Source organism: Hyaena hyaena, unplaced genomic scaffold (genome assembly GCF_003009895.1).
Source record: "Hyaena hyaena isolate Hyena2069 unplaced genomic scaffold, ASM300989v1 scaffold_0, whole genome shotgun sequence".
NCBI lineage: Eukaryota > Metazoa > Chordata > Mammalia > Carnivora > Hyaenidae > Hyaena > Hyaena hyaena.
In genome coordinates, this window is record NW_024080632.1 from 13,881,442 (window position 1) to 13,908,847 (window position 27,406).

General features: G+C 50.8%; 2 protein-coding genes across 5 annotated transcripts in view; one reads left to right on the forward strand and one right to left on the reverse strand.

Moving 5' to 3' along the window:
• The first annotated feature begins 11,673 nt into the window (after positions 1–11,673).
• On the forward strand, positions 11,674–17,262 carry FICD (FIC domain protein adenylyltransferase). Its single transcript, XM_039228551.1, has 3 exons — positions 11,674–11,761; positions 13,176–13,528; positions 14,467–17,262. The coding sequence occupies exons 2-3, from the start codon at positions 13,228–13,230 to the stop codon at positions 15,540–15,542; spliced, it is 1,377 nt and encodes a 458-aa protein (XP_039084482.1). The 5' UTR covers positions 11,674–11,761; positions 13,176–13,227; the 3' UTR covers positions 15,543–17,262.
• Positions 17,263–18,703: 1,441 nt separating this feature from the next.
• Positions 18,704–27,406, reverse strand: part of SART3 (spliceosome associated factor 3, U4/U6 recycling protein) — a 37,211-nt gene continuing 28,508 nt past the window's right edge. For 2 of the 4 annotated variants that reach the window (XM_039225877.1, XM_039227393.1), the window contains exons 13-19: positions 26,930–27,042; positions 25,932–26,008; positions 25,168–25,336; positions 22,626–23,080; positions 21,739–21,891; positions 20,642–20,832; positions 19,395–19,661 (exon numbers count right to left, since the gene is read on the reverse strand). In XM_039225877.1, the coding sequence (XP_039081808.1) occupies positions 19,484–19,661; positions 20,642–20,832; positions 21,739–21,891; positions 22,626–23,080; positions 25,168–25,336; positions 25,932–26,008; positions 26,930–27,042 (1,336 nt within the window). In that variant the 3' untranslated portion in view covers positions 19,395–19,483. Of the gene's footprint in view, positions 19,662–20,641; positions 20,833–21,738; positions 21,892–22,625; positions 23,081–25,167; positions 25,337–25,931; positions 26,009–26,929; positions 27,043–27,406 lie in introns of all 4 variants that reach the window. The other 2 variants (XM_039219909.1, XM_039226645.1) reach the window with 1 other exon arrangement.

The following is a 27,406-nucleotide window of genomic DNA, read 5'->3' on the forward strand; positions in this document are numbered from 1 at the left end:
GGTGTTACCAGTTATCCCCACAAAGTGCTTTAAAATAAAAGGACACCGTTCACAACCAGAACACCTTGCGGCCTCACGTTTTCCTCCGTGTCTTCCAGTGTCTGACGGCTCCTCCTCAGGCTTTCTTGGGCTCTTATGATCGGGACGCTTCTGACATGCACCGGCCCGACAGTTGGTAGAATTTCGTTCAGTGTGGATCTGTCCTGTTACAGTGTTCGGTTAGGCGTCCACGGCACACCCGCCCCTGCGGACCGGCGAACTGCCCGCGGCCGCCCGGTGAGCTCTACCCTTACCACCAGCGGCCGTCTGCCCGCAAACCTGCCGATGCCCGCTGCACTTGCCATTGGCATTACGTATTTTAGGTCAACAACAGGTGGTAGGAGAAAATAGGGGAGGAAAAGGAAGTTGTGTCCCAGAAAAGTTAAATGTTTTTAGAAAGCCCTGAGAAAATCAACCTCCTAAATAGGAACTGATAAAGAATTAGAGAGGCAGGCGACTGTGAAAGGTCGCGGGGGTGGGGGAGGGGGTACTATTAAACTCTGGAAAGGTTCTGTATTCTGCTCTGCGAGTGGCTCTAAATTCTCATTACATTTGGAGGGTCTGGGTGTCAGGCTGTTAAGTGTTCAACTCTTGGATTCAGGTCAGGTCAGGATCTCACGGTTCATGGGTTTGAGCCCCACGTCAGGCACTGCTCTGACAGCTGGGAGGCTACTTGGGATTCTCTCTCCTTCCCTCCCTGACTCTCCTTTGCTCGCTGGCTCTCTCTCAAAATAAATAAACTTTAAAAATAAAATAAAATCGGGGTGTCTGGGTGGTTCATTCGCTTAAGCTTCCAACTTTGGCTCAGGTCATGATCTCATGGTTCATGGGTTTGAGCCACACATCGGGCTCTGTGTGCTAACAGCTCAGAGCCTAGAGCCTAGTTTGGATTCTGTGTCTCCCTCTCTCTCTGCACCTCCCCCACTCACACTTTGTCTCTCTCAAAAATAAATAAACATTTTGGGGGCACCTGGGTGGCTCAGTCGGTTAAGAATCCAACTCCGGCTCAGGTCATGATCTCACAGTTCATGAGTTTGAGCCCTGCGTTGGGCTCCGTGTTGACAGCTCAGAGCCTGGAGCCTGTTTCGGATTCCGTGTCTCTCCCTCTCTCTCTGCCCCTCCCCTGCTTGTAGTCTTTCGCAAAAATAAATAAACATTAAAAAATTTTTAATAAACATTAAAAAATTTTTAAATAAATAAATTAAAAGAAAATAATAATAAATTCTCATTACATTTAAGCCAAAAGAGAAAATTATCTGACTTGTAAAGGAAAGACAAAAGGAGGCTTTAATCAATCAACCTATCATTGATTAATTAACCCCCTATTAATTAATTACTTAGCTTACTCAATTGACCTAATATTAATTAACCCAATATTAATGTTGGCAAATTAATGTACTATAAGTTAATATACAGGACATTTGTCTGGATAAGTTAAAATAAAAGATAAACCATTCTAGGATATAAAAGTTTTCTGTTTTTCTGCTTTAAAACCCACTTCTTCAATTAATCTCACCAAATACTATTCGATGGGAAAATAATACTATGCTCCATGTCACATGTCATCAGGGAAATGCACCTGGGTGGCTCAGTCAGTTAAGCGTCGGGTTCTGGCTCAGGTCATGATCTCACGGTTCATGGGTCGAGCCCCACGTCGGGCTCTGTGCTGACAGCTCAGAGCCTGGAGCTGCTTCAGATTCTGTGTCTCCCTCTCTCTCTGACCCTCCCCGGCTCGCACTCTGTCTCTCTCTCAAAAATAAATAAAAATTAAACAAACAAAAAACCCGGATACCACCACACGCCTATGAGAATGGCCAAAATCTGGAATAACGTCAACACCAAATGCCGATGAGGGTGTGGGGCCCTCGCTCACGGCTGACGGGACGTCAAAAACAGACGGCCACTTTGGGAGACAGGTTGGCAGTTTCTTCCAACACCAAACCTACTCTCACCATACAACCCAGCAATCGTGCTCCTTAGTATTTACCCCAAGTGTTTGAACACAGGTCCACACACAAACCTGCACAGATCTTTACAGCAGCTTTACTCATAACTGCCGAGACCTGGAAGCAACCAAGATGTCCTTCAGTAGGTGAGTGGGTAAAAGAACTGTGGTAACTCCAGGCCACGAAATACTCAGCGCTAAAAGGAAATGACCTACCAAGCCATGAACAGACATGGAGGAAACTCAAATGCATATTACTAAGTGAAAGAAGCCCATCTGAAAAGGCTACATACTGAATGATTCCAACATATGATATTCTTTTTAAAAAATTTTGTAATGTTTATTTATTTTTGAGACAGAGTGCAAGTAGGGGACGTGCAGAGAGAGAGGGAGACAGAAAATCCGAAGTGGGCTCCACGCCAACGGCACAGAGCCTGATGCAGGGCTCAAACTTACAAACCGTGAGATCATGACCTGAGCCGAAGTCAGATGCTCAACCAGCTGAGCCACCCGGGCGCCCCACCCCGCAACATACAACATTCTGAAAAAGACAAACCCATGGAGACAGTAAAAAGATCAGGTTGCCCCGGGTTGGGAGGGATGAGAGGGATGAAAAGGCAGAGCACGGAGGACCCTTGGGACCGTGAAAATACTCTGATGATACTACAGTGGTGGATATCTGTCACGATGCATTTGTCCAGACCCACGAATGTACAACACTAACAATGAACCTGAATGTAAAATATGGATCTTGACCTTGGGTGATAACGATGTGTCCGTGGAAGTTCATGGATTACGAACATTCCACCCTGGTGGAGGATGTTGGTAAAAGGGGGCGGGGCTGTGAGTGGGGGGAGGGTAAGGCAAATATGGGGAACCTCTGTACCTCCCTCTCAATTTTCCTGTGAATTTAAAGCTGCTCTAAAAAATAAAATAAAATCTTGAAAATTAAGAAAGAAACAGTATCAGACTAGTATCTCAGCTATATAAGGACATGCTAAAAATGGACACTAGGAACATCATCTGGCCTTAAAAAGGGAAGAGACTGTGGGGCACCTGGGTGGCTCAGTTGGTTAAGCGGCTGACTCTTGATTCCAGCTCAGGTCATTATCTCATCATATCGTGAGTTCAAGCCCTGCGCTGGGCTCTGTGCTGATGGTGCAGAGCCTGCTTGGGATTCTCTGTCTCCCTCTCTCTCCCTGTCCCTCTCCCATGCCCATCTTTCTCAAAAATAAGTAAATAAACTTTAAAATTTTTTAATTAAAAAAAATAAAGAGAGGAGATCCTGACACACGCTACCACAGTGTGGACCCAATGGGAACACTATGCTAAGCCATCGCTAAGAGACAAACACTGTCGGGTTCCACCTAGACTGGTCAGAATCATGGAGGCAGGAAGTAGGAGGGGGTCTCACAGGCTGTGGGGAGGGGGCTGGGGAGCTACAGTTTCAGTGTGGGCATTTGAAAAGAGCTCGGGAGATGGTGGTGGTTGTACAACAGTGCGAATGTGCTAATGCCACTGAAACGTACACTTCAAAATAGTTAAGATGTAAGTTTCGTGTGCATTTTAACACAGTATTAATACTAATCAAATGAGCCAGTCAAACATCCAGACCAGTGCAAGGTGAACTGTGAGATTTTTTTTTGTACGTGTTGTTTATGGCTGAAAGATAGAAAACAGATAGATTACACCTTCAGCAAAACATGTGCATGAACTAAAAGAGGTGGCTTATAAGGTGATCCCACAAGAAGAAAAGGTGGGGGACGCCTGGATGGCTCAGTCGGTTGAACAGCTGACTCTTGATTTTGGCTCCGATCAGGATATCACGGTTTGTGGGATCGAGCCCCATGTCAGGCTCTTCACGGACAGCATGGAGCCTGCCTGGGATTTTCTCTGTCCCTCTCTCTCTCTCTGCCCCTCCACAGCTTGTGCTTTCTCTCTCCCTCTCTCTGTCTCAATAAATAAATAAACATTAAAAAAAGAAGAAGAGAGGCGCCTGGGTGGCTTAGTCGGTTAAGCGTCCGACTTTCGCTTAGGTCATGATCTCGCGGTTCGTGGGTTCGAGCCCCGCGTCGGGCTCTGTGCTGACTGCCAGCTCAGAGCCTGGAGCCTGTTTCAGTCTGTGACTCCCTCTCTCTCTGACCCTCCCCTGCTCACGCTGTCTCTCTCTCTCTCCTAGAAATAAATAAAACATTAAAAAAATTTAAAAGAAGAAGAAGGATTTACAAAGAAGAGGGGGAGGGGAGTAAAGGTCTGTAACAATGAACTAGTCCTAACACGTATGCCGCTTCTCGGAGGGTGCCAGGCACCTAGTGGGCACTTGCTGGCTGTGATTATAACTGTCCCGGCCCAGCTTCCAAAAGAAGGAGTGGTGGGGAGGCATGACACACAGCCCGCCGTGCTCCAAAGGGGCCACTTGCCCCACTGCAGCCTCGAAGCAGCAGGGAAGGGTGAACCCTGGTGGCCATAGAGGAGTCTGCTCCCCTCCATGCATATGGAGCCCGGGAGGGAGGTGGGGGGTGGAGGGGCAGCTAATTTGGCAGCAGCACCCTCGGCCCATGAACTGTCCTCAAAGAAAACAGAGACACCTTTGTCAGTGAGACTATGGAGAACCTTAAGGAGGCAAAGAATAAAAATGCTGAAAGAAGCCAGTCACAAAAGACTGCGTGTTCTATGATTCCATTTATAGGAAGAAGAATCTATATGGATAGAAAGTAGGTTGCTGGGGCGGCGGGCGGCGGGCAGTGGCAGAGAAATCGAAAGGGTGGGAGGTTTCTTTTCAGGGGGATGGAAAGTTCTAACCTTAACCATGATCATGAGTGGATTGCGTGGTACGAGAATCACACCTCAGTAAAGTCGATATTAACAACAGGGGCGTTGGCTGGCTGGCTCAGTTGGTGGAGCGTGCAACTCTTGATCTCGGGGTCGTGAGTTCGAGCCCCACACTGGGTGTAGAGAGTACTAAACCTCCCCCCACCCCACACACACACAGAAAGTCTTCTTAAAATAAGGACAACCATATTAACAACAGAAAGCCGCCTTGCCTGCACACCTACTCTTTGGGCTCCTCTGAGAACGCCAGAGCCACCACCATCACCCCATGGGGGCTGTGTGCATTTCACTATTTATTAAAGATAATTCCTCCGTGTCAGGAAAAGACCCTTTGATGTCCGTCCCTAGCCTTATCTGGTTAGAAGTGGGGAATCCACAGTAAAAGCTCAGCTTCCTAGCCTAGCCAAGCACCCTTGCTAATTTCCTCGGCTCCGTGTTACTATGGCAACTGACAGCTTCCACTGAGAGCTTCTGGGGCGTGTCCAAAGGGACTGCAATTTGGACCCAGGGTGGTTGCGGCCCCATGGCCACCAGCTGCCAGGTGCTGGCTGCCCTGCTGGTAGGTGCTGCTGGAAGCAGGGACATCTGAGAAGGGAGCAGAGGGAGGCAGTGGGTCCTCTGGATGGGCACTCTGGGCTGGCCTCGGGGCCCCCTAAGTCCCCATCACCATGCAGTAAGAGGAGAAGGTGTTAGTCCCATCTTTTACAGGCTATGATCTCAGTCGGCATCGTGAGCACCTGAGGTCAGTCTCCATGTCAGCAGGACCATACTTTTAGGCAGGAGTAGGCAGTTCTCAGGCCAATGAGAGTAACAGGCCTGGAAAGCTCTCGTGAAACATCGCGGGGAAAGGCAGTTTGGCAAGTGGGAGCCCAGGTGAGTCTCATGCCTGCAGAGGCTTCCTGCCCCGAGGTCCCGAAGACTCGGCCACAGGGGCCTGAAATCTGCATTGCTGGCCTGTCGGAAAGAACCCCTGGGACGGAAGAGGGGCAGGCACAGTGGGTGCTGGACAGGCAGCCTCCGAGATGGCCTCAGATGGTCTTTCCCTTCTGCTGAACACTAGGCAGTCCCCTTCCACCTCATACCGAGCTTGCCCTGTGCTGTGGCCCATACAGCCCAGCAGAGGGGACCAGGTATGACTTCAAAAGCTATGTCATGAAAGACATCACATGCTTGGATCACCAGACTGGGGGGAAAGCTGCCATGTTGCAAGGGGTGTGTGTGTGTAAGTGCCATGTTGACCCTCAAACAACCCTATGGAGTGACCCACATGAAGAGAGACTGAGGCCCCTGGCCACCAGCCAGCACCAACTTGCAGGCCACATCAGTCAGCTGCCTTGGGAATGGCTCAGTCGAGCCTTCAGGTGACTAAAGCCCCAGCCAACATTGCAACTGCAATCTCAAGAGAGATCTTGGGTCAGAACTACCCAAACCAGGGGTGCCTCGGAGGATCAGTAGGTTAAGCGTCTGATCCTGGCTCAGGTCATGATCTCATGATTCGTGGGTTCGAGCCCTACATTTGAACTCTGCACTGACAGCTCAGAGCCGGAAGCCTGCTTCGGATTCTGTGTCTCCCTCTCTCTCTCTCTGCCCCTCCCCAGTTTGTGCTCTCTCTCTCAAAAACAAATAAACATTAAGAAAAAAAAAGAACTCACCCAATTGAGCCACTCCTGATTCCTAACACATGTGAACTATGTAAAATAATACATGTTTGTTGTTAAGCTGCTAAATTTGGGCATTATTTGTTATACAGCAGTGGATAGCAGATACAGAGTATAGGGCCAGCTGCCCCTAGGGGAGCCAGAAATTGTCTTGAGAAGGAAAGATGACTTTATTAAGATGTTTCCCTCTTTGCTTCTCGTTCCCTTCGTCAAAGTACTTTAACAAAAGAAAGTTATGTGTTGAGGAATACAGAGAGAGTCTATGGACTTGGATTTGTGTCCTGGCTTTGCCCTTGCACTCCATCTGCTTCAGTTTCTCCACCTGTAAAACTGAAGAGCTGCAGCATAACCTGTCAGCTCTGAAATCATAGTCTCTCAGTGGTTAAAACCACAAGCTCCTGACTCTGCCACTTACTTACTGGGTAACTCAGATTAATTCCTTAGCTTCTATGAGCCTCAGTTTTACCTTCTGTAAAGTGGGTTTAATGATCTCTATGTCATGGCATTGTTACAAAAACCCAATAAAATAATACACATAAATTACTTCGTACACAATAAGTGCTTAATAACTAGTGGTTACCACTACCAATAATGAGGCAGTGTGACCGGTACAATTATTTTCACTTACAGCCACAATACAGGAGGATCAGAAAGGTTGGAGGACTTCATTGGCCTAGAGCAGGCCCAGGTATAGGGTGCTTTTTTAAAAGCGCCCCAGATGATTCGTTGAGAAGATCTGCCTTAGAGAAACTTCCAGACATACAACAAAAAGTCATACAAGAATATCACTGACATGTTGCTTGTAACAGAGAAGGACTGGAAATAATCCAAATGCCTGTCAATAGGTAAATGGGAAATAAATTCTTGGGTGGAAGAGTACACAGTGGTGTACCATTAATGAACCAGAACTCCATGTATCAATATGAATATGAATCTCTAAAAACTAATGCCAAACAAACAAACAAACAAAAAGGCAGAACGATACAAAGCATACATATAACATGTAAAAGCACGCAGAACATTACTATGTATTATTTAGGAATATTTACCTATGGGTAAAAACAAGAGGCCATGCACGGATGTAATAAGCAACAAATTCAAGATGGTGATTATCTCCGGGAGTGAAAGGTGACAGAGGAGAGGGTGCCTGGGGCTTCAGTGCATTGGTAATAGAATATGATATTTCTTACACTGGATGGGGGAGGGGGGCAGACACACAGGGAGCCATTTTACTACCCATGCCTTATGGATGTCTGAAATATTTCATGATTTAAAAATAGACGTGCATAAAAATATCTAGTACAATTGTGCACAGGATTTTTTTCTTCCTATTGTTTATTTGCGCCCTCTATTATATCTGTGGTCCCATTTTGCTTTAAGGAAATAAAGTGGTTGTGATAACATTTTAAAGTGACGGGCAGTAACTATACTCTTCATGGTAAGCACTGAGTGATATACAGAATTGTCAAATCACTATGTCGTACACCTGAAATGAACATAATACTGTATGCCAGCCACATGTCAATTTAAAAAAAAGAAGAAGAAATAAAGTATGTAGTTGGGTATTTTGGTTATTTAATGAGAAAAGGAAGCAGTTGTGGTTTAATTTTTTGAAAGTAAGAAATACCACTTCCCCCAAGTGACTTGCTCTGAAAACAATACTTATTTGCAGGTCCGAGATCATCCTGAATCCCAAGCATGAGCCATCAGCCCAAGGACACCTACCCCGAACCCTGTGTCCTGTGGATGCCCCCACCAAGACCCCACTGGGATGCAAACTGAGGGTACCTGCAGTCAGGGAGAAGGGTTGCTGGGGGTCTCTTCTGCAGCAGCTCTAAGTTAGGAGAGAGTTTAAAAAACAAAACAAAACAAAACAAATCCGAGCAGGCTGGAAAATGAGAAGAACCTGGGCTTTGGGGGAGAGAGAACCAGTATGGTGTATTTTCTTTTAAATGAGGTTGAGTCATTCCGGAGCCATCTCAATGCAATATATAGCCTCAAGTTGGGGAGTTTTGTGTTTCCGAAGCAATAGAATCCAGCTCTGACAGCAAGAAGCGCTTGACTGCTGTTTCTTAAAGATGCATAAGGGTTTGTTTTGTTTTGTTTTGCATAATAGACACATTTCCCAAGCAGCCACTTTCCAGGTTCTTTGTCAAGTGTCAAGGTAAGCTCTTAGAAAACTCCTCCATGAGCCACGAGGAAGCCATTTCCACCCAATATAGAACGCCTAAGGTGGAGAAAGCCAAGTTTTCAATCTCGCTTCAGGGACCATATTTTGTGCATTCAACACAGCTGAATGCAGACAAAGTCAAGAAAATTGAGTGTGATCTCCAGACAGAGTGAATAGGGGACGTGATGCTCGGTGAATTACTGTCCCCTGGTGGTCACAGACAGTGGTGCACTCCTTGGTTGAGCAGCATTTGGGATGGTGCTTCCTGTGTTCCTAGCCATGTTGTGCCCATTTTAAAAGCCTAAAACAGGGATTACAGTCTGGCAGCCCTCCATAGCCGGTGGGCAGAGATGCCAACTGTTAAAAATTCTAGAGGGTTTGCTTAAAGATGTAGGCCTGACATTTCTTTTGAAAAATTAGAAAATCTGTCAACTTTTGGACATAATACATTTTTCACACAATAAACGTAGGCGAGAGCGGATTAGCTGTTACCCACTTTGGATGAGGCAGGCGCTCTCACCTTCTTCACACTCCCCACCTCCCCCTACGTCTCGTGCCCAGGCAATTTTACTCATTGATGGTTCTATTGTAGCTTCTGGGTTTGCTAGCCAGGGTCTAAGCTCATTACAGAGGTTACTCTGGTGCCTGAAGATGAGGAAAGCGGACAGTGCCTTTAAAAGCAGATGATGATGGGGCGCCTGGGTGGCTTAGTCGGTTAAGTGTCTGACTTTTGCTTAGGTCATGATCTCGCGGTTCGTGGGTTCGAGCCCCGCGTCGGGCTCTGTGCTGACTGCCAGCTCAGAGCCTGGAGCCTATTTCAGAGTCTGTATCTCCCTCTCTCTCTGACCCTCCCCTGCTCACGCTGTCTCTCTCTCCTAGAAATAAATTAAAATAAATAAAATAAAAGCAGATGATGATGGCATCTTATGCCTGGGAGGGGACAGAAGTCCATAAGCCCCATGAACCTCAGTGAGGTAAGTGACTGACTCCAGGTCACACAGCTAATAAGAGGTAGGTCCTGCATTTGAACACATTTTCTGTCTGACCCCTGAGCCTCACTGCTTTCCCTTCCACTGACCGTCCCCCATAATTCACTGGTTTCACTCCATAATTTCACTGGCAGGCAGGCCCTCCTCTGGGGAACATTTTTAAAGCATCACTATGCGAGCCGTCAGAAGTGAAAATTCAGGGGACTTCAAGACAGTGTTCAAGACCTTTGCCCAAAAGACAGAAACAAGATGGGGCCCTGGGTGGCTCGGTCAGTTGAGCGACTGACTCTTGATCTCAGTTCAGATCATGATCTCACTGTCGTGGGATCGAGCCCCATGTCAGGCTCTGCACTAAGCGTGGAGCCTGCTTGGGATTCTTGTCTCCCTCTCTCTCCGCCCGTCCCCTGCTCACACTCTTTCAAAATACACTTAAAAGAGAGAGGAAAAAAAGATAGAAACAAGAAACCCCAGAAATAACCACCATCTTGACTTTTTGTTTCTTAACCTCATGGGTTTTCCTGCTTCAGATATCTCTTATTTGAGTCAACAAAATTTCACATTTACTATGTGCCATTCTCCATGCCAAGGGCTGGGAGCCAGGGGAACAGGGGAACAGTTACCAGATATAAATGGAAGCACAGCCAAGAAGGATCAAAGCTGTTTGGTCCCTCACCTTGCAATCCCCTCCCACCCATGGTGTCTTTCGTGACAGCACACCTCTGGCCTGGGTTTGGACACTTCCTTTCCTTTTGTGCTGTAGGTCAGTGGCTTCCCTAAACTGGATGAGGCTGAGACCTAAGAAAGGACCCGGAGTCACTCCCCAGTGGCTGGAGCAGCCTGCAGTTCTGACAGTTTCTTCTGTGAATAACAACAGCAGTGACTCTGTGTCTTGTCTAGGAAAAACTGCGACAGTGGATACTTAGCAAATGTTAGCTTCGTGCCAGACATGTAGGATCTCACTTCGCCCTCACACAAAACCCTATGAGGAAGTTTTGTCATCACACTGTCCTCATTTTACTGAAAAGCAAATGGAACCCGTGAAATAGATCAAGTCACTTGCTGAATGTGACTCACTTTTCAAGGGGCAGAGCTGGTCTTAGAACCCAGGGCTGTGTGGCTTCCAGTGGGAACGCCCACAACCACTGCCTGATAGTGGCTCCCAAGGGGAATGTGTGTCAAGAAAAGAGGTCAGATCTTGAAGAGTCTAGCCTGCAAATCCTGAACTTGGGGCCAAAGGTGGGGCAGGCAGTTTGTCTCCATTTTACAAATGGAAAAACTGAAGCTCAGAGTAACTTGCCCAAGGTCTCACAGAGCGGAGGTGACAAAGTCAGAACTTAAACCGGAGTCTCTCTGGCTCCAGTCTATACGGCTAACGTCTTAATGCTTAGCATTTCTGAGCACGTCCTGGGTGTTTAGTTTCAAGATTTGTGAACTAAGATGGAGGTTTCGGCTGTCTTCTTCAAGAAAAATCTCTATCTCCATGGTAATCTATATAAACCAGCCAGTTCCTTCTCGAGTGGATGAGAAATTAAAAAGTCAGGAAGGAAAAGGGAAGGAGAAGGTCAGAAAGGGGAACGACGCAACCCTGGTACTACAGCGTCGCGGCTAAGAACAAGAGGCTGTGAAGGCAGACTAACAGGGTGGTGGGCATCCTCACTTTACACCTAAGGAAACGGAGGCCCAGGAGAAGGGCCCCGGGGCGAGAAGCGAGAAGCACAGCACTCGCGGGGAAACGGAATCGCCAGTTTCCGGCCACGGCATCTATCACGCCCCCAGATCTCCGCCCGCGCGGGTTTTCCGCACGCTACTCCCGCCTGTCGCCCGGGCACCGCCCCGCCTGTTGCTTATTGGCTGCTTCGGGCACGAGACCAATACAGGAACCAGCCAATGGGAGTGGCCCACGGCGCGTCTTTCCCCGGGAAGCAGACGCTGACGCGAAAACCCGGAAGTCCGAGGGGCGGACAAGTTGAGGGAGCCAATCCGCCACGACGAGAATGGGGAACCACCCAATGGCGAGCCGCCGGAGGCGGGGCCAGAAAGCCGGTGGCGGAGCAGGGCCTGGAAGCCGGCTGCTGCGGGGGCCTCCGAGTGCCTGGAAGGAGGCTGCAGTGTCGGGAAGCCGCACGCGGTAGGAGGGGGCGAGCCCAAGGGGCTCGGAAAGAGCCAGCTGGGCAAGGGGCGGTGGGGGAGTGAGCCCTGGGCGGGGTTCAGAGGGACTATAGCCCAGCCCTTCTGGGCGTCAGATTCCCCCTTCCTCAGGTAGTGAGGGGTGAGAGATTCGCATCTCCTGCCTCCTCTGCGCGGACCCGCGTCCCTGGCGAACTCCAGCCCTGCCGTGGATCCCGTCCCTCCGGGAGCCGCACAAAGCACCTGAAGCAGTGACTCACATTCTCCTCTAAACCCCTACGGCACGCCAAGCGTACCCCGGTTAGAGCGCAGACCAAGCCATTTCAGATGTATCAACGAGCCAGGTTTCCCCCATTAGATTCTAAACCCTGAGCGATCAGAAACCTCATCAGTCATTTCTGGGTCTTGGAGGCCCAGCACCAGGAGCAGGCCGGAGTAGGGGTGCATGGGCCTTGGCTGAGAAGAAGTTAGAGGTTAAGACCTGAGCCCTCTTCCTAGATGCACTGATAATTTGTTCTTCATGCTTCTGTTTACTCCCGTGGCCTTCTAGAAATTGACTCTCAGTTTTAGTTTCCTTTCCTTCATAGGGTGTTAAGGATTAAGTGAGATAATACGTGGCTAGCCCTCAGCCCAGTGCTCAGTACACCATAGTTGCCCAATAAATACTATTTATTCTTAACATAATGGTGCTTGCATACCTGACCCCACTACCTCCACTGCCAGCCCCAAACACATGCCCGCTGTCATGATGGAGGGTGAGGGGTCGGTCACCCACTCTGGCCCACAGCTGGTGTTTCTGAGATGCTTGGACTGCCCAAGCTCTAGGTGAGTCCTTGCTGGGCAGGCCGGGAAAGGAAGGCCAGAGAGAGGAGCAGCACTGTGGCCAATACCAGGGTTAGGGCACGAAGAGGCAGTATAACAGGCCACGAAAGCAGTTGTGTGTATCAGAGAATAGGCCCCAGAGATCTGTGGTCAAGGGGGCTTGGGGGAGAGTTCCTGAATTCAAGTCCTAAGGCTGTCACTTACTCACTGGCTGACCTGGGGCAAGGGGCTTCATCTCTGAGCCTGTTTCCTCATCTGGAAAAGTGGGATGACGATAGCATCAGCTCCTGTTGCAGACTGCAAGAGACAGTATGCATGAGGTCCTTGGTGCTTAGCATGGGGCCTGGCACAGTAAGTGCTCAATTAATGTTGAGTGCGGTGGCAGTAGCTCAGAGTCCCAACGCCTTGGAAGTGGCACTTGTCCTTCAGGCTGGCCCCTCCTCATTTACGGCCACATCCTGCCTTGCCCCTACCCCCTGGTCATAGTGAAGTAAGAGGTGTGGGGGCCTCCAAGCCCCAGCTGAAGTCCGCAGTGCATCTTGCATGTGTCCCCTTCCCCCACCTCATCTCCTGCAACTCTTGGTCCCCTGCAGATCCTGCTCTCAGGCAATTGAGTATGCCCAAGGGGCCTGCCCCTGAGTCCAGATGACACTCATGCCGATGGCTTCAGTGATGGCGGTGACTGAACCCAAGTGGGTCTCCGTGTGGGGCCGCTTCCTGTGGGTCCTGCTGCTGAGCATGGTGCTGGGGTCCCTGCTGGCGCTGCTGCTGCCGCTGGGGCCCATCGAAGAGCAGTGTTTGACGGTGCTCAAAGGCTTCTACCTGCTCAGGAACAAGCTGGACAGGGTGCAGCATGCCGTCACCAAGTGTACCAGCCCGTCCACAGAGCTCAGTGTCACCGCCACCGATGCGGCACCACTGGTGGTCAAGACCAAGGCCTCTCCAGGTAAGACACACTGGCCAGCTCTCCTCAACGCTTGTTAATTTGATAGATACTTACAGAGCCTACTGTGTCCTGTGTGCAGGACACATGGGGCATTATGGGGACCAAGTCTGCTCTCAGCTCCCAGCTCAGACAAGCTGACAGATGACTGCCATACAGCATCACCAACCTGGTGATGGGGAAGCAGGGTGCACACCAGGAAGGCTCCCTGGAGGGGATGCCTGAGCTGAGACCCCGGTGTAAATAGGAAAATGACCTAAAGGAAAAGGCATGAGGGGAAGGTGTGCCAGGCAGAGACCAGAGGGTTATAGCGCTTGGGCATGTGTGCCTGACACTCAGCAGTGGGTGGAGGGGCTGGTGAGGGAGGGCTAGATCTGAGGAAGCTTCTCCCCCTCCCCCTCACCGTCCTCTGTGGTGCCTTGTAGGGGGTCAAGCAGCATCCCTGGTCTCTACCCACTGGATGCCAGCAGCACCCCCACCCCCTTGACTGTGACAGCTCACTGTGTCCCGGACACTGCTGGATGTCCTCTGAGGGTCAAAATCACCCCTGCTTAAGAACCACTGGGTTGAAAGATTTAAAGAACAGCCCAGGGGTAGGGTAGGCCTGAATGGAGAGGGGCAGGGACTGGCATCACCAGGACTGGTCCAGGACAGCAGGGAGCCGAGAAGATCACACAGGAGGGCCACCTGACAGGAGTTGTGGCCACAGCCACTCACTTCGGCACTCAGAAAGCTGAGGGCTGTGGAGGCCAGATGATGCCTCCCAGGGTAGAGAGAGTGGCTCTGGGGACACACAGACGAACACCAGCTGTGGGGCACAAACGCATCCACACACGGAGCGTGCTGGAACGAGCCCCCTAAGGCGCCGGCACAGGGGACAGCTCCCCCCAGACATCCCGTGCCCTCCCTCCCCTGCCAGTGCTTCTTTGGCTCTTTTCTAGCTGGGAAGTTGGAGGCCAGAGCAGCTCTGAACCAAGCCCTGGAGATGAAACGCCAGGGCAAGCGGGAGAAAGCCCATAAGCTCTTCCTGCACGCCCTCAAAATGGACCCAGACTTCGTAGACGCACTCACCGAGTTCGGCATCTTTTCCGAAGAGGACAAAGACATCATCCAGGCAGACTACTTGTACACCCGAGCGCTGACCATCTCGCCCTACCACGAGAAAGCGCTGGTCAACCGGGACCGGACGCTGCCGCTGGTGGAGGAGATCGACCAGAGGTATTTCAGCATCATCGACAGCAAAGTGAAGAAGGTCATGTCCATCCCCAAGGGCAACTCCGCGCTACGCAGGGTCATGGAGGAAACCTACTACCATCACATCTACCACACAGTCGCGATCGAGGGCAACACCCTCACCCTCTCGGAAATCAGGCACATCCTCGAGACCCGCTATGCCGTGCCGGGGAAAAGCCTGGAGGAGCAGAACGAGGTCATCGGCATGCACGCGGCCATGACATACATCAACACCACACTGGTGTCCCGCATTGGGTCTGTGGCCATCGGCGACGTGCTGGAGATCCACAGGCGGGTGCTGGGTTATGTGGATCCGGTGGAAGCTGGCAGGTTTCGGACGACACAGGTCCTCGTGGGTCACCACATCCCTCCCCATCCTCAAGATGTGGAAAAGCAGATGGAGGAGTTCATACAGTGGCTCAACTCCGAGGATGCCATGAACCTGCACCCGGTGGAGTTTGCGGCCCTGGCCCATTACAAACTGGTTTACATCCACCCTTTTGTTGACGGCAACGGCAGGACCTCGCGCCTGCTGATGAACCTCATTCTGATGCAGGCAGGCTACCCCCCCATCACCATCCGCAAGGAGCAGAGGTCCGAGTACTACCACGTGCTGGAAGTTGCCAACGAAGGCGACGTGAGGCCGTTCATCCGCTTCATTGCCAAGTGTACAGAGACCACCCTGGACACCCTGCTCTTTGCCACAACCGAGTACCCGGTGGCGCTGCCAGAGGCCAAGCCCAACTACTCCGGGTTTAAGGAGACCCTGCCTGTGAAGCCCTAACCCCTGGGGCGCCTCCCCTGGTGCCAAGGGATGTCCCGGGGGGACTTAGCATTTCTGGAAACCTAGCCGTCTCCCAAAGCACAAGGAGATGGATCGGGAACTTAAGCATTCTTTACCTCCAAATGTTTTAGTTAAAAAGAAAAAAACTAAATTATTAAGCCCTATCTTTAAGGTAACTTATAATTCAGTCCAAGTTATTTATTTTCTTTTGAGCTAGTCAATGTTGTGTGGTGTCCGCTGGCCGTGCTGGTCACCCCAGTAGGCTCGGGGACACCAATGCTCTTTGTGTGACCAGAACACAGGTTCTGGAGCAGAATTTGCACACGGGTGGGGAGAGGCCGGGAGTGTGGAATGAGGTTTGGGGCCACAGGACTAACTCCTCCAAGTGTTTCTATGAAACTGGCTGAGAGGCTCTGTGACTTCCCTGCGAGGTCAGCTCTCTTGGGGCGAACCTGGCCCCGGTTTTGAGAAATAACAGAAGCTTTCTTTCTGACAGAGTTTTGCTCCCCCTACGAAGAGAGTAGCATGGTGACTAATTCTCACTAGTAGGGCAGACTCTTGAGATACGAAATAATTAATGTTGACAACATTTCTAGTTAGATACCTTGCTTATTTCAAGGAGTCCCAGGTGGCTTGCAAACTGCAGTCCCAGAGGCCGTTATTTTTCCCTACCAAGACTATTTTTCTAATTTAGAATAGGGGAGTGGCCAGCTTGGTTTCCTGTGTGAATGTTTCTCACACTTCATTTGCAGCCACTCAGACCAAAGGTTTTACTCTAGAAGTTCTGAGTTTGTCACTCAGCTGTGTCATAGGTGTCGTGCACGTGGCCAAGTCTGACTCTGAGTGTAGCATCTTGTGTAGGCAGAGGCTCAAGGATACATCTGAGAAAGCAGATGCCACATCAACTCAAATACATATTTTTGATAATGAACTGGAGTTTCTACCGAACCAAGGAAGAACCCACCCTGAACCAAGGAAAAACCCTTAACCGTAGTAGTCAGATGGGTCTCTTTTGTCATGCAGTTTTACCCACTTACTCACCTGACCCTCATCCCTCACAGCCATTGTCCTGTCCAGCGTCCCCTTGGGGAGCAAAAGAGATTGCCTTCGAGTGGCCTTATTTTTCTAGGAACTTGTGAAATAATAAGATGTATTGTACAGCCAATTTTCCAAGGCGTCCTTCTATGGAAGAAGAATCTTCTCCATCGATAATAAACAGCAGAGGTGCCAATATGACCGCTGCTGTGCTCCTCAGGGTCTAAGGGCCGCAGGTCCCCCCTCCCAGTGGCGGAGCCCAGGACGTCTGACACCATAGTGCAGTCTGTCAGGGTCCGAATGCTGGTGAATACGTAGAAAGCGTGGCCTCTGGCTTGAGAAGTCTCGCCCTGACAGTAAGGAGGTCACTATTCTGAGGTAGCAGGTGTTTGTGTAGTTATTTAACTGTGTAATGAGCACAGGGTAGCTTTCTGAAGGATTAGGAAAAAGTTGTATGAAGTGGCCCCGAGCGATAGTCAAACCTTTATAAAAAATCTTTCACCCTCATTTGCTGCCACAAACTAGCTTTCGGCCTGAACTCTTCTGTCATCTGGATTTTCTAGGCCTGCCAAGGAAGCCCCACAGCAGGGCGCGCCTGGGCTAGAGACACGTGCACTTTAGCTCTGCTGTGAAGGATGTTATTTTCACAGATTACTGACTCTAATAAAGTATTTTATTATATAAAGGCCTGAAACCTGGCTGTCTTCTTACTCAAGGGCTGTTCCCATTTGTCACAAGGATGAAGGAGGGGTTCTTTCAGAACATGAAGCCCCATTTAGATTACTATGGCAGAGAACTGGTCCCCGACGGTAATTCAGCAGGAAGAGGAGACAGCTCCCTGGGTAAGCCAGCTCCTGTACGGGCAGGGGGAGAGTTACCGATCTCTCACTAACACTCAAGAAACCTCAGGGGACTTCATGTTCCTATTTGCCATCAGTTCTCCATTTCCTGGGGAAAACACATACACCCACTTGCATGTTCCCGACAGTCCAATTCTACAACCGTCAACACCCTGGGCTGCAGTCTGAAGAGGTTCAGCTATGTGATGAGCCTATGTTGACATGTGAAAGCACAAAGTGAGGGCAGCAGACTGGCCCACAGCAAGAGAACAGGACAGAGGTGGGAAGTCGCGGGAGTAGAGCCACATTAGCCTGGACTGGGAAAGGCATACTCGTGACTCCTCAGCTGCAGTCCCCAAGTGTCCCCAGCCCTCTCACCCGGCGAACAGGCTCCTGCGGGAGGGTGAGTGGCTGCTCCGGAGAACACAGGCAGAACCACCATACAGCACCCGTCCTTCTGGCTGCTTCCAATAGCCACTACTGGAATTTAATTCAGAAGTAACACCTAACAAAAAATGTTTTGTGCAAAACAAAGACAAGGTAGATGGGAACCTTCAGATTAAAAACCTTAGGAGGTTTACCAACTGATCCTAATTTACTGGGCATGGGGGGAGGCATTTAGAAAACAAGAGGAAACTGGCAATATGGATAGTTAAGGACATGGGGGCATTACTGCTCATGTTTCTAGTGATGATGACAAAACTGTGCCCTTTAGGTCTTTATCTCTTAGAGGCAGGTGATCCGCTGTTACTGGGAGTGCGTGATGTCCGTTACGGGGAGGTGGGGGCAGAGATGAAGGCCCATGTGCTAGATGGGAAATGCTGAGGCTCAATGACAGGCACATAAGGATTTCCTTTTGCTCTTCAGTCTACACTGTTGTAGAATGCTTACAGTTTTCCATAAGCCTGATGCACAGAAACTTAAAAACCAGAGAAGTGGGTCGATTTCCATCACACATGAAAGCATTTCCTGATTTCTTCCCCCAGAGTCTTTACAAAGTCCATTTCCCTACTGAACCAGCAATGCTGCTTTTGAAGCAATGAATATTTGATAAAAGAGGAAAGGTTAAAAAAAAAAAAAAAAAAGCTTAAAAGCTGCAGTGCCACAATGCTGCCAAGTAAAACTTAAACCTGAAGACCCATCACAACTGAAAGGACTTAAATCAAAGGGACAACAGGACTGGACTTACAAAAGTTCTATTCACACATCCGTTAGGGAACGCCAAGTGCACGCATTTCAAAACACGTCCAGCTCTGAATGCACATCTGAGCACCATTCAGCAAGAAGTTTTTAAGAGAACTTCAGTTTAATAAACAAAGCTAAGTGGGGAGAATTTAAGTTTGCACTTGACATGGCATTTAAACAAAACCAAAGGGCTGAAACGCAACATTTGGACAGAGAACGCGGCTCACTCGTCACTGGGCAAAGAAAATGGTCCACGGCAGGTGGCAGACAGAACTCCCAGACAAAACAAATGTCACAAAGACTTTGTTTTTAGGAAACGTAAAACAGCGGTTGATGTGTCGTTTACAAATACATAATATAAAAACGCGCCCAGCCCCCTTGAACAAAAATCCATCAAATTTTTTTAGGTGACTTCCCCTTGCCCCACCACCCCTTTACTAAAATAGGCCATTCTGGTGAATTACTAGCATCTGCCATTTTGTCTTTTAAAATTAAAAGAGTGACGGGCATGTGTGCCGTGCAGGGTGTAAGAGGAGTGTCATAAAAGGGGGCCGGAGCTGGCTGAAAACATTTGGACACGTGGGTCTCAAAACGGTGTTTGAGTTTCACTTCTGTTCCTCACTCTGTAGGACACAAAAATATCTTCGGAAACGACACCCTGGACCCAACCATGGAGTGATCATTTTCCTCCTATTGCCCTCAATATGAGGGAGCGCTTCAAGCCTCTTTCCTTGGACACCCTCACCCCTTTCTGTCTAACCCAGAGGAAAATATGTAAGAGGGGTGCTGCCCCAGGCCCCTCCATACCCAGAGTTCCGCCCGGTGCCGGGCAGTCTTCCTGGCCAGCATGAAGTAAGGCATTTCCCGTCTCCACAGTCCCGGTCACTTTCTCAGAAGCAGCTTGGCAAAATCGGCATTGGACATCTTGGGCGCCTCGGTGGCTGCTGAGGTGGTGGCCGCAGGCCGAGGGGCGGGGCCATTCTCGGCCTTGGCAGCCGGGGCGCCTGGGCGCTGCAGGGCACGAGGCAGCAGGGAGAGCTGCGTTCTTCCCTTCCCCCGCCTGGAAGAGCAAACACTGGATGTACCCTTCCCAAGCAACAATTCGAGGCCCCTCCTTTACTTGTGAAAATGAGCCAGGATGGTCTTAAATCACCCACGGCTAAAAGGTGAAGAATGTACTTTCAAGGGTCACTTCTGTACTTTGTTACCAGACAAGTTTCTCTGAACGTGTAAAGCACAAGTCAAGAGGCAAAAGGTAAAAACCAGAAAGGTGAAGGTGATCCCCGTTCTCCTGGACATGGATGAACTGGCGAAAACCAGTTTAACAAGCCCCTTCCACGATTTCGGCAAAGACCAACCCAGTGCAGGGCAGTTACAAGTAGGGGCGATAAAGACGCTGCCCTCCTTCAGACTTCACCAACTAACCTCGCAGCCTTGCTGTCTCACTCCTACCAGCTGAACACCTCTCTAAGAGGACTGTAGCTGGGGCTGCAAATCCCCCCCAAACCCCGCGAGCTTCTGAATCCTGCTGCCAAAGGAGGCTTTAAAATAACCACTGCCTGGGGCACTTGGGGGGCTTGGTTGGTTAAGCATCTGATTTCGGCTCGGGTCATGGTCTCATGGTTTGTGAGTTTGAGCCCCGCATCGGGCTCTGTGCTGACAGCTCAGGGCCTGGAACCTGCTTCAGATTCTGTATCCCCGTCTCTCTGCCCCTTCCCTGCTTATGCTCTCTCTCTCAAAAATAAACAGTAAAAAAATTTGGTTTTAATAAATAAAACAATCACCGCCTAGAAACCAACTGACCTCAAATAAATCACAGGTGTAAACTGTGAACACCAGGAAGGGCTCCACTCCCCGGCCTGTGCTCTGTGCGGACGTGCTCTGGACACCCTGCTCTGGTGAGCCACGGCGGGCAGCCCCGTACCCTCAGGCCCTGGCTCTCTGCCCCAGCCCGCTGCACTAGCAGAAATGAATCCCCCATGGTGGCGGCCAGCACAGACTCTGCACAGAGTCTGCGCTGAGTATCCCGCAAGCACTTACGCTCCATAAATCTGCCGCGGCACCATGGCACCACCTGGCGCTTTCCTTGCTTCTGGCTTCTCTGGAACCTTCCTCTGAGGGGGATTGCTGATGGCCACTTTGATGACATTCTCTTTGATAGTCATGCCATCCATCTTCAGTACGGCCTGTGACGCCTGAGATTCATTCTCATACTCCACGTAGGCCAGGCCCTGAAAGAGGCGGGCTCAAGCCAGGTCAGGTCAGGTGCTGCACAGCCAGACACAACTTCCTCCCTTGGGTCTGGAAGCTGGTACCAGGCAGGCACCCGTCATCAGATCCCCTTCCCCACCGCCACTGCACTTTGTCTACAGATTTATTTACTGGCCCTACTCCTCCTCTATGTTTCTGCCACCGACTGTAACTTCAGAGACCCTTTGTGAGGCTGGTACACCTTGTGCTTGCTCCGGGGGAGGGGGGGGAGGAAGGAAAGAAAGAAAAAAAGAAAAGATAGGAAGAATGAAGGAAAGACAGAAACAGACAGATGGACCAGGATAAATCCAGCAAAAGCAAATGGCTGAGGCAGCTGGACACGGGGTGGGCCCTCAGGTCTGCGCCTTGGCCCGTCCTTGCTCCATACTCTTCAATCCTCCATCAACCTGGACGGCCGGGGAACGAGCCGTCATCCAAACTCACGCCTGAGTAACTACTCAGAATGTGCACAAAAAGGATCTCGTAAGGCACCGAAGGGGGCTCAGGGGAGGACATGATGGGGTCTCGGGGAGACATGGGAGGGGGTGACTGGAGGCCTAGGGAAGAGGCCAGCCCAGGCAGGAGGGCACTCGCTCCGGAAAAGGGCACCTCGCCCACACCTCACAGCCGGAAGTCTGTGCTGAGGCCCCTGCTAATTCATGGCAGGCTCCCCCCGTGCCCGGTGCCCTACTCTTTTTAGTATAATTAGCTGGAAACAAGTTAATCGGACTCCAAATGCAAGTAGAACCAAGTGTCCCTATCGCTCTGTCAACCTGTTGTTTCCCAGCAGACAAACTAGGAACCCACTCACAACCTGTTCACCTGAACAGAGAGCCAGGTGTGCCCGAGCCTCGGGAGGCTCTAACGCCACGTGCGCAGACACTGACCTTCGGTTTGCCCGCCCGGTTGGTAACCAGCCTGATGCCCTTCACAGTGCCGTGAGCCTTACAGAGCTCTTCCAGTTCCTCTTTAGTGCAGGAGAACGGCAGGCCCGACACGAACAGCTTGTGCTTCTCCAGGGCGGTGCTGTACCTGAACACCTGCGGGAGGAAGGGAGGGAAACAAAGTTAAGCACCCACAGCCCACCCCAGCACACCACACCCTAGTCAGGCCACAGCCCCACCCAGCGGGGGACCAGAGCCAGCCCTGAGTTGTAGGAACTGATTGCTTTTTTAATGTTTATTTATTAATTTTTGAGGGGGTGGGGAGAAAGGGCAGAGAGACAGGGAGGAGGAAGCGCAGAGAGAGAGGGACACACAGAATCGCAGGTTCCAGGCTCTGAGCTGTCAGCAGAGACTGACACGGGGCTCAAGCGGGATCATGACCTGAGCCAAAGTCTGATGCTCAACTGACTGAGCCCCCCAGGCACCCCTGGGTGCTGTGAAGTGTTAATGGCATCCCTCCAAGCAAGTCACTTAACTTCCTCCTCCGGAACATGGCAAGAAGGAAAGCCGCTGTTCTCCCAGTGTGGGCGAGCAGCCGACGAGGTAGCACATTAAATACCTCACACGGCCCCTTGCTGCTCCTGAATTCGGCGGCAAGCAGCCCGTTACAGCTCCTAGTGTTCTCATCACTTGTCAACTAGCGCAGGCTCGAAGGGACCAAGCCAGGAGTCAGGCCTCAGCTACCCAGCTCAGAACAGACCCCGGCTAATGCCCGAGTTCACCGACTACACATACTGCACGCGGGCTCTAAATGCAAGCGGCTCTGGGAGAAAAGCTGCCGTCTGTCCACAGCAACCCAACGAGGAAGGCGTTGATTTGCACAGACCCACCTTGAAATCAGGATTTTTGCTCTTATCCACACAGGGAGAAACAAACATCGGCCTCCCTTCTACATTCTTCCGGTCCAACTCCAGCGCCTGCAGGGCCGACTTCTCCTCTTTAAACTCCACGTAGCAGTAGCCTCGGAAATCGCCCCGGTTGCTGAAGATGGGCCGGATCTCCGCCACCTCCCCACAGGCCTCAAAGAGCGGCCGGAGCTGCGCTTCCGGCTCGCCCATGCTATAGGGCAGGTTGCTCACAAAGACGGTGATGCTGTCCTTGCTGCTGTCGTGGGGCACCTTGGGCATATCCCTCTTCAGGGCGGCCGCCCTCTCCTTCTGCTTTGAGGGGGGGTCCACGTCAACAGGCACGCTTTTCCCCAAGAGCCCCGTTTCCGCCTCTCGGTCCTGCGCTCCTCCAGCTGGAGAACTGCTGCCCTCAACCTTTCTGCGTTTGGACGGCTGCTCTATGGGGTGACAGAAGCAAAGCAGCAACAATTAATGTTTCTTCTCTTCGGTGAGCTGTCCCCTGTCCGTGCTCTTACAGGGAAAGTTCTCTCCTCCCACCACGAATGGCTGGTCTGCGGCAGCTGCAAGGGACATGCTCTCTTGGAACCTGGGCCACACCACGCCCTCTGGCAAGTCTTGCTTGACTCATTCAACTTGTCCCCTCACTTTCTGGCCCCAGTTACATTCAGTTAAGTGGCCTAAATCAGGTGAAGTGATAACAGAAGTCCCCATAGTCCACTTTCTTCTTTTGTTTTTTTTCTAATTTTTATTTATTTTTGAGAGTATGTGTGAGCAGGGGAGGGGCAGAGAGTGAGGGAGACACAGAATCCGAAGCAGGCTCCAGGCTCTGAGCTGTCAGCAAAGAGCCCAACGCAGGGCTCGAACTCAAGAACAACGAGATCATGACTTGAGCTGAAGTCGATGCTTAACCGACTGAGCCCCCCAGGTACCCCCCCACTGTCCACTCTTTATTATACAGGTGACCCCTGAACACGGTTTTGAACTACACCAAGTGCACCTGTACATAGACTTCTTTGATAAATACCATAGAGCATGTAAATGTTCTTTCCCTTACGGTTTTTACAATTACATTGTTTCTCTAGCCTTATTATAAGCCTACAATATAGAATATATGTCACACACAAAACACATTAGTCAACCGTTTGACATCATCCCGGTAAGGCTCCCAGTCACCAGTCAGCTATCACTGGTTCAGTTTTGGGGAATCAAAAGTTAAACATGGATTTCTGACTGTGCAGGGGGGTCAGCACCCCTAACCCTCAAGGTTCAAGGGTCAACTGCATAAAAGGTCAGGGGATCTTAAATTTCAGATGGCAAACACTCCAGTACCCCTCTTGCTGGGTACCAGATGGCTGGGCCGGGAGACCTGCATTTACACAAGCACCCTAGGGGACTCCGAAGTACGGGCTCCACACCCGCACAGCCCTGGAGTCCCTAAAAGGTTTGCTCGTCTCGTGTCCTCCAGCAGAGTTCAACACCATTCCATCCAGCCCCCCTGCCTCCAGAGGGCACACTGACCCCACTTCCAGACCTTTCCATCAATTCTCCACCACCTTCCTAATGAAGACTGACCACTGCACACCGCACTCAAGCGTGGCCCCGAGTGGGGTGGCTGGCCTGCTCCCCCGGCCCCCATTTTCTGCGGCTCACAGAAAATGCCAGGCTCTTCTGTTCCTCATGCCTTGCTGTCAGTGGCACTGTCTGGTTGACCCTTCCCTTCCTTTGTACTTGACAGTGCCTAAAGATGCTGAAGTGCCTAAAGTCTTCCCTGCAGGAGGCTGGCCCGCCAGTGGCCCTTTGGCCTTCCCCGTTAATCCACACCATGCTCTCCCACAGTCACACACCACTGCGTCACACGTCACATCTGGCTAAACCTGGAGCCCTAGGGCAGTGAGCTACCCATACATGGTCATTATGAAGGCCCCAAAAAGGTGCACAAGGAAGGTCAACTGAATGACGACTCCATCACTATTTTCCGCTGGTTGACACTTCTGAACTAGGAAAAGGCATGGAGTCCCTTGATGCCCAGAGGCAATTCTCTACCTTCCTGACTTTGCTGAAATAAATCTGACCCACACCTGCCCAGCCCTGAAACCGCAGGAGCAAGAGCAGCACTGGCCGGAAGACTCTACCAAGTCAAAACCATCTGGCGGGCCGAGCAAGGCAAGGGCTGCGTGTGGGATGCTGGGCCTGAGGGGGGGAGGGGCAGGGACAGCTGGGCTGTGGGAGCCCGACTGGGTGAGGGGGGCTCCACACCGCAGGCAGCGGAAGGGGCGCCGGCCCAGCGGAGGGAGTGGAGGCCAGGCGGACAGGCCGAGGCTGCAGGGCAGGGCCTGGCCCACGGCGTGGAGCCCGAGCACGGGGAGGACACGCACGCAGATGGCAGGGAGGGACAGGAAGGGGGACAGGGCACCACGCAAGCAAGTCATCCTCACGTGGTTTAAGACAAAAGGTCTCGGGATGTTTTTCCTAACTTCCCTGGAACTTGGAGATGCTCGCAAGTAGCATTTCCAGGAAGCTTTACCTTCTTCATCATCGCCCCACTCCTTCTCATCATCCTCTTCTGCTTTGCGCTTGTCTGCGCCTCTGGTCTTTTTCTTCTTCTTCAATGCTTTCTTCTCGGCCCGGGCCCTCTTCCGCTGTTCCACCTTCTCTTCTTCCTGCTGGGCGAGCGCGGCTTCCTTCTCTGCAGCCTGGGAAGTGGGGAACATGGACGCATCACTAGGATGCAGCAACTGCGTGAACTCCACGGACCGGTGGCGACTGGAGAGGGGAGGGGACTCGGGAGTGGAAATTCACTACACCAGGGAGAGAAGAGGTCACCAGGAGGAGGAGAAGGGTATCCTCACGACTTTCCCGGCCAGGGCTCACCCAGGCTTCTTCGGGTTCTGTGTCTCAAGTCTACAGGATGCTCTGCGGTACCCCCAGGAATTACTCCCGAAAAGGAAGAAACACACTGTAAAACTGGGGCTCTAATTAATTGGGACGTGTTCAAGTTCCAATCACTGGGCTAAGTGAGGCTCCATTCTTATCTTTTCCAACTATATCCCAATAAATTTTAGGTCCCAAATGCCCCCCACTATGTACTTATTGTTGGGGCTCAAGTTTTAAGCCAATCCAAGAAAATGATACAAGACAGGCTTCAATGCTGGTTCAAATATCTCGCTAACGAATATTCTGAGTAAAAGATACCTAAGAAGACCTCAAGGGTTTTGGCAAGAAATATTCATAGCAAACACAGTCAAAATAGCTAGCAGAGGTTCTGAAGTCTTTACATAGCATCATCACCTTAATTCTCTGCTCATTCACACGGGCTAATCGCGTTTCAGTTTTCTGAACAGCTATATCCCAATCTTCCAGAGTACCTTGATAGAAAGAGAAACAAACTTTAACTTTTTACAATTTTAAAAGATGTAAGAATATAAAATTTTCTTATTTTCCCCACACGTCCACCAGAGACCTCTCCCATCAGACAGTAAGAACTGGAGAGTCAGCTCCCTGTTTTGGGTTTCCTTACTGCAGGCTTAAACTTTTTAGAATTTGAACAGTCCTTCCAGAAGTGTCTCCAACATCCCTTCCTTTTAGAAATGACCTGAACCAGACTGCGAACTGATCTATTATGCGCTCTCCATGGCAAAGATTAAGAAGACATCCTAATGTAACAGGCATAAGACACTGACACGAAGATTGAAGGATTTTAAGAGCCGCTCAAATGACAAAGGTTAGGGTGTTTTTTATTTGTTGTTGCTTGGGTGTTTTGTTTCCAGGTCCGAGGGGTTCATACCCAAAATCTAGATCAACACCCATGAATAAATTCGCTATTTTCCTATTGAGAACTTAATACTGAGGCTCTAAGCTAGGACAAGGGACGCACACGCCACCAAAGCCCGTGTCCAGCGCTCTGCCTCTCAGCCTGCCTCTGGTATACATGGCACTGGGCTAGAGCAGAGACTCTGAACTGCGAGCCAGATCCCCAGGAACAAGTGTGGAGATGCTTCGGCTGTGACTGGGGGCAAGGGCAGAGAGCTACTGGTACGCAGTGAGCAGCCAGGACCGCACCCACTACGAAGGATGAAGAGAACCCTGTGCCCGAGCACGTCACACACACCCTCCTTGTCCCCAGACACTCTGAGGACGCGGGCTCACTGGCGAGTGGCATCGACACTCTAATCAGAGCGCCACCTGAGCGGCTGTACCCATACAGTCTGTCCTTAGACTATAGTCTAGAGACCAAATGGCCAATGGGACAGACTCCATGCCAGAAGCCGAGAGCGGAGGGTCCCCACCTTCTGTCCTCTCCATGGTGAGCAGCACTTCACAGACGTGCTCCGGGTAGTCACTGGTGCACTGTACGGCCCGGTGCAGAGCCTTCCTACAGTGCTGGGTGTCACCGTGTGCCCTAGGACAGAAAACACACTGTGGCTGCCACCAGCACACACAGCAGCAGGCACACAGAGGGAGGGGCTGTCTTCTCACAGGTAATGTCACAAGAGCAGAAGCTCTAGCTCTGAGGAGGCTCTAGCTTCCAGAACTACCCACAGCTCTTTGTCCTACTGCTACTTATAATGTTTTCTCCTTCTTCTTCCAGTCAGAAATTAAGACTTTCTTAAAAGCCACTCCTGCCTTTAGCACCCAGACACTCCTGGAAAAGGCACCTGGGACACAGTCTGTGACCAGGTGTCCTGCCCTTACAGCACTGGCACATGCAACGCAGGTGGGGGGTCTAAGAACACCACATAACTTGATCAAGTCCTTAGAGAAAT

Coding starts and splice junctions, on each gene's coding strand:
- FICD (XM_039228551.1), top strand. CDS start 13,228: ATGACACTCATGCCGATGGCTTCAGTGATGGCGGTGACTGAACCCAAG. Junction 13,529..14,466: donor CAAGACCAAGGCCTCTCCAG/GTAAGACACACT, acceptor GCTCTTTTCTAG/CTGGGAAGTTGGAGGCCAGA.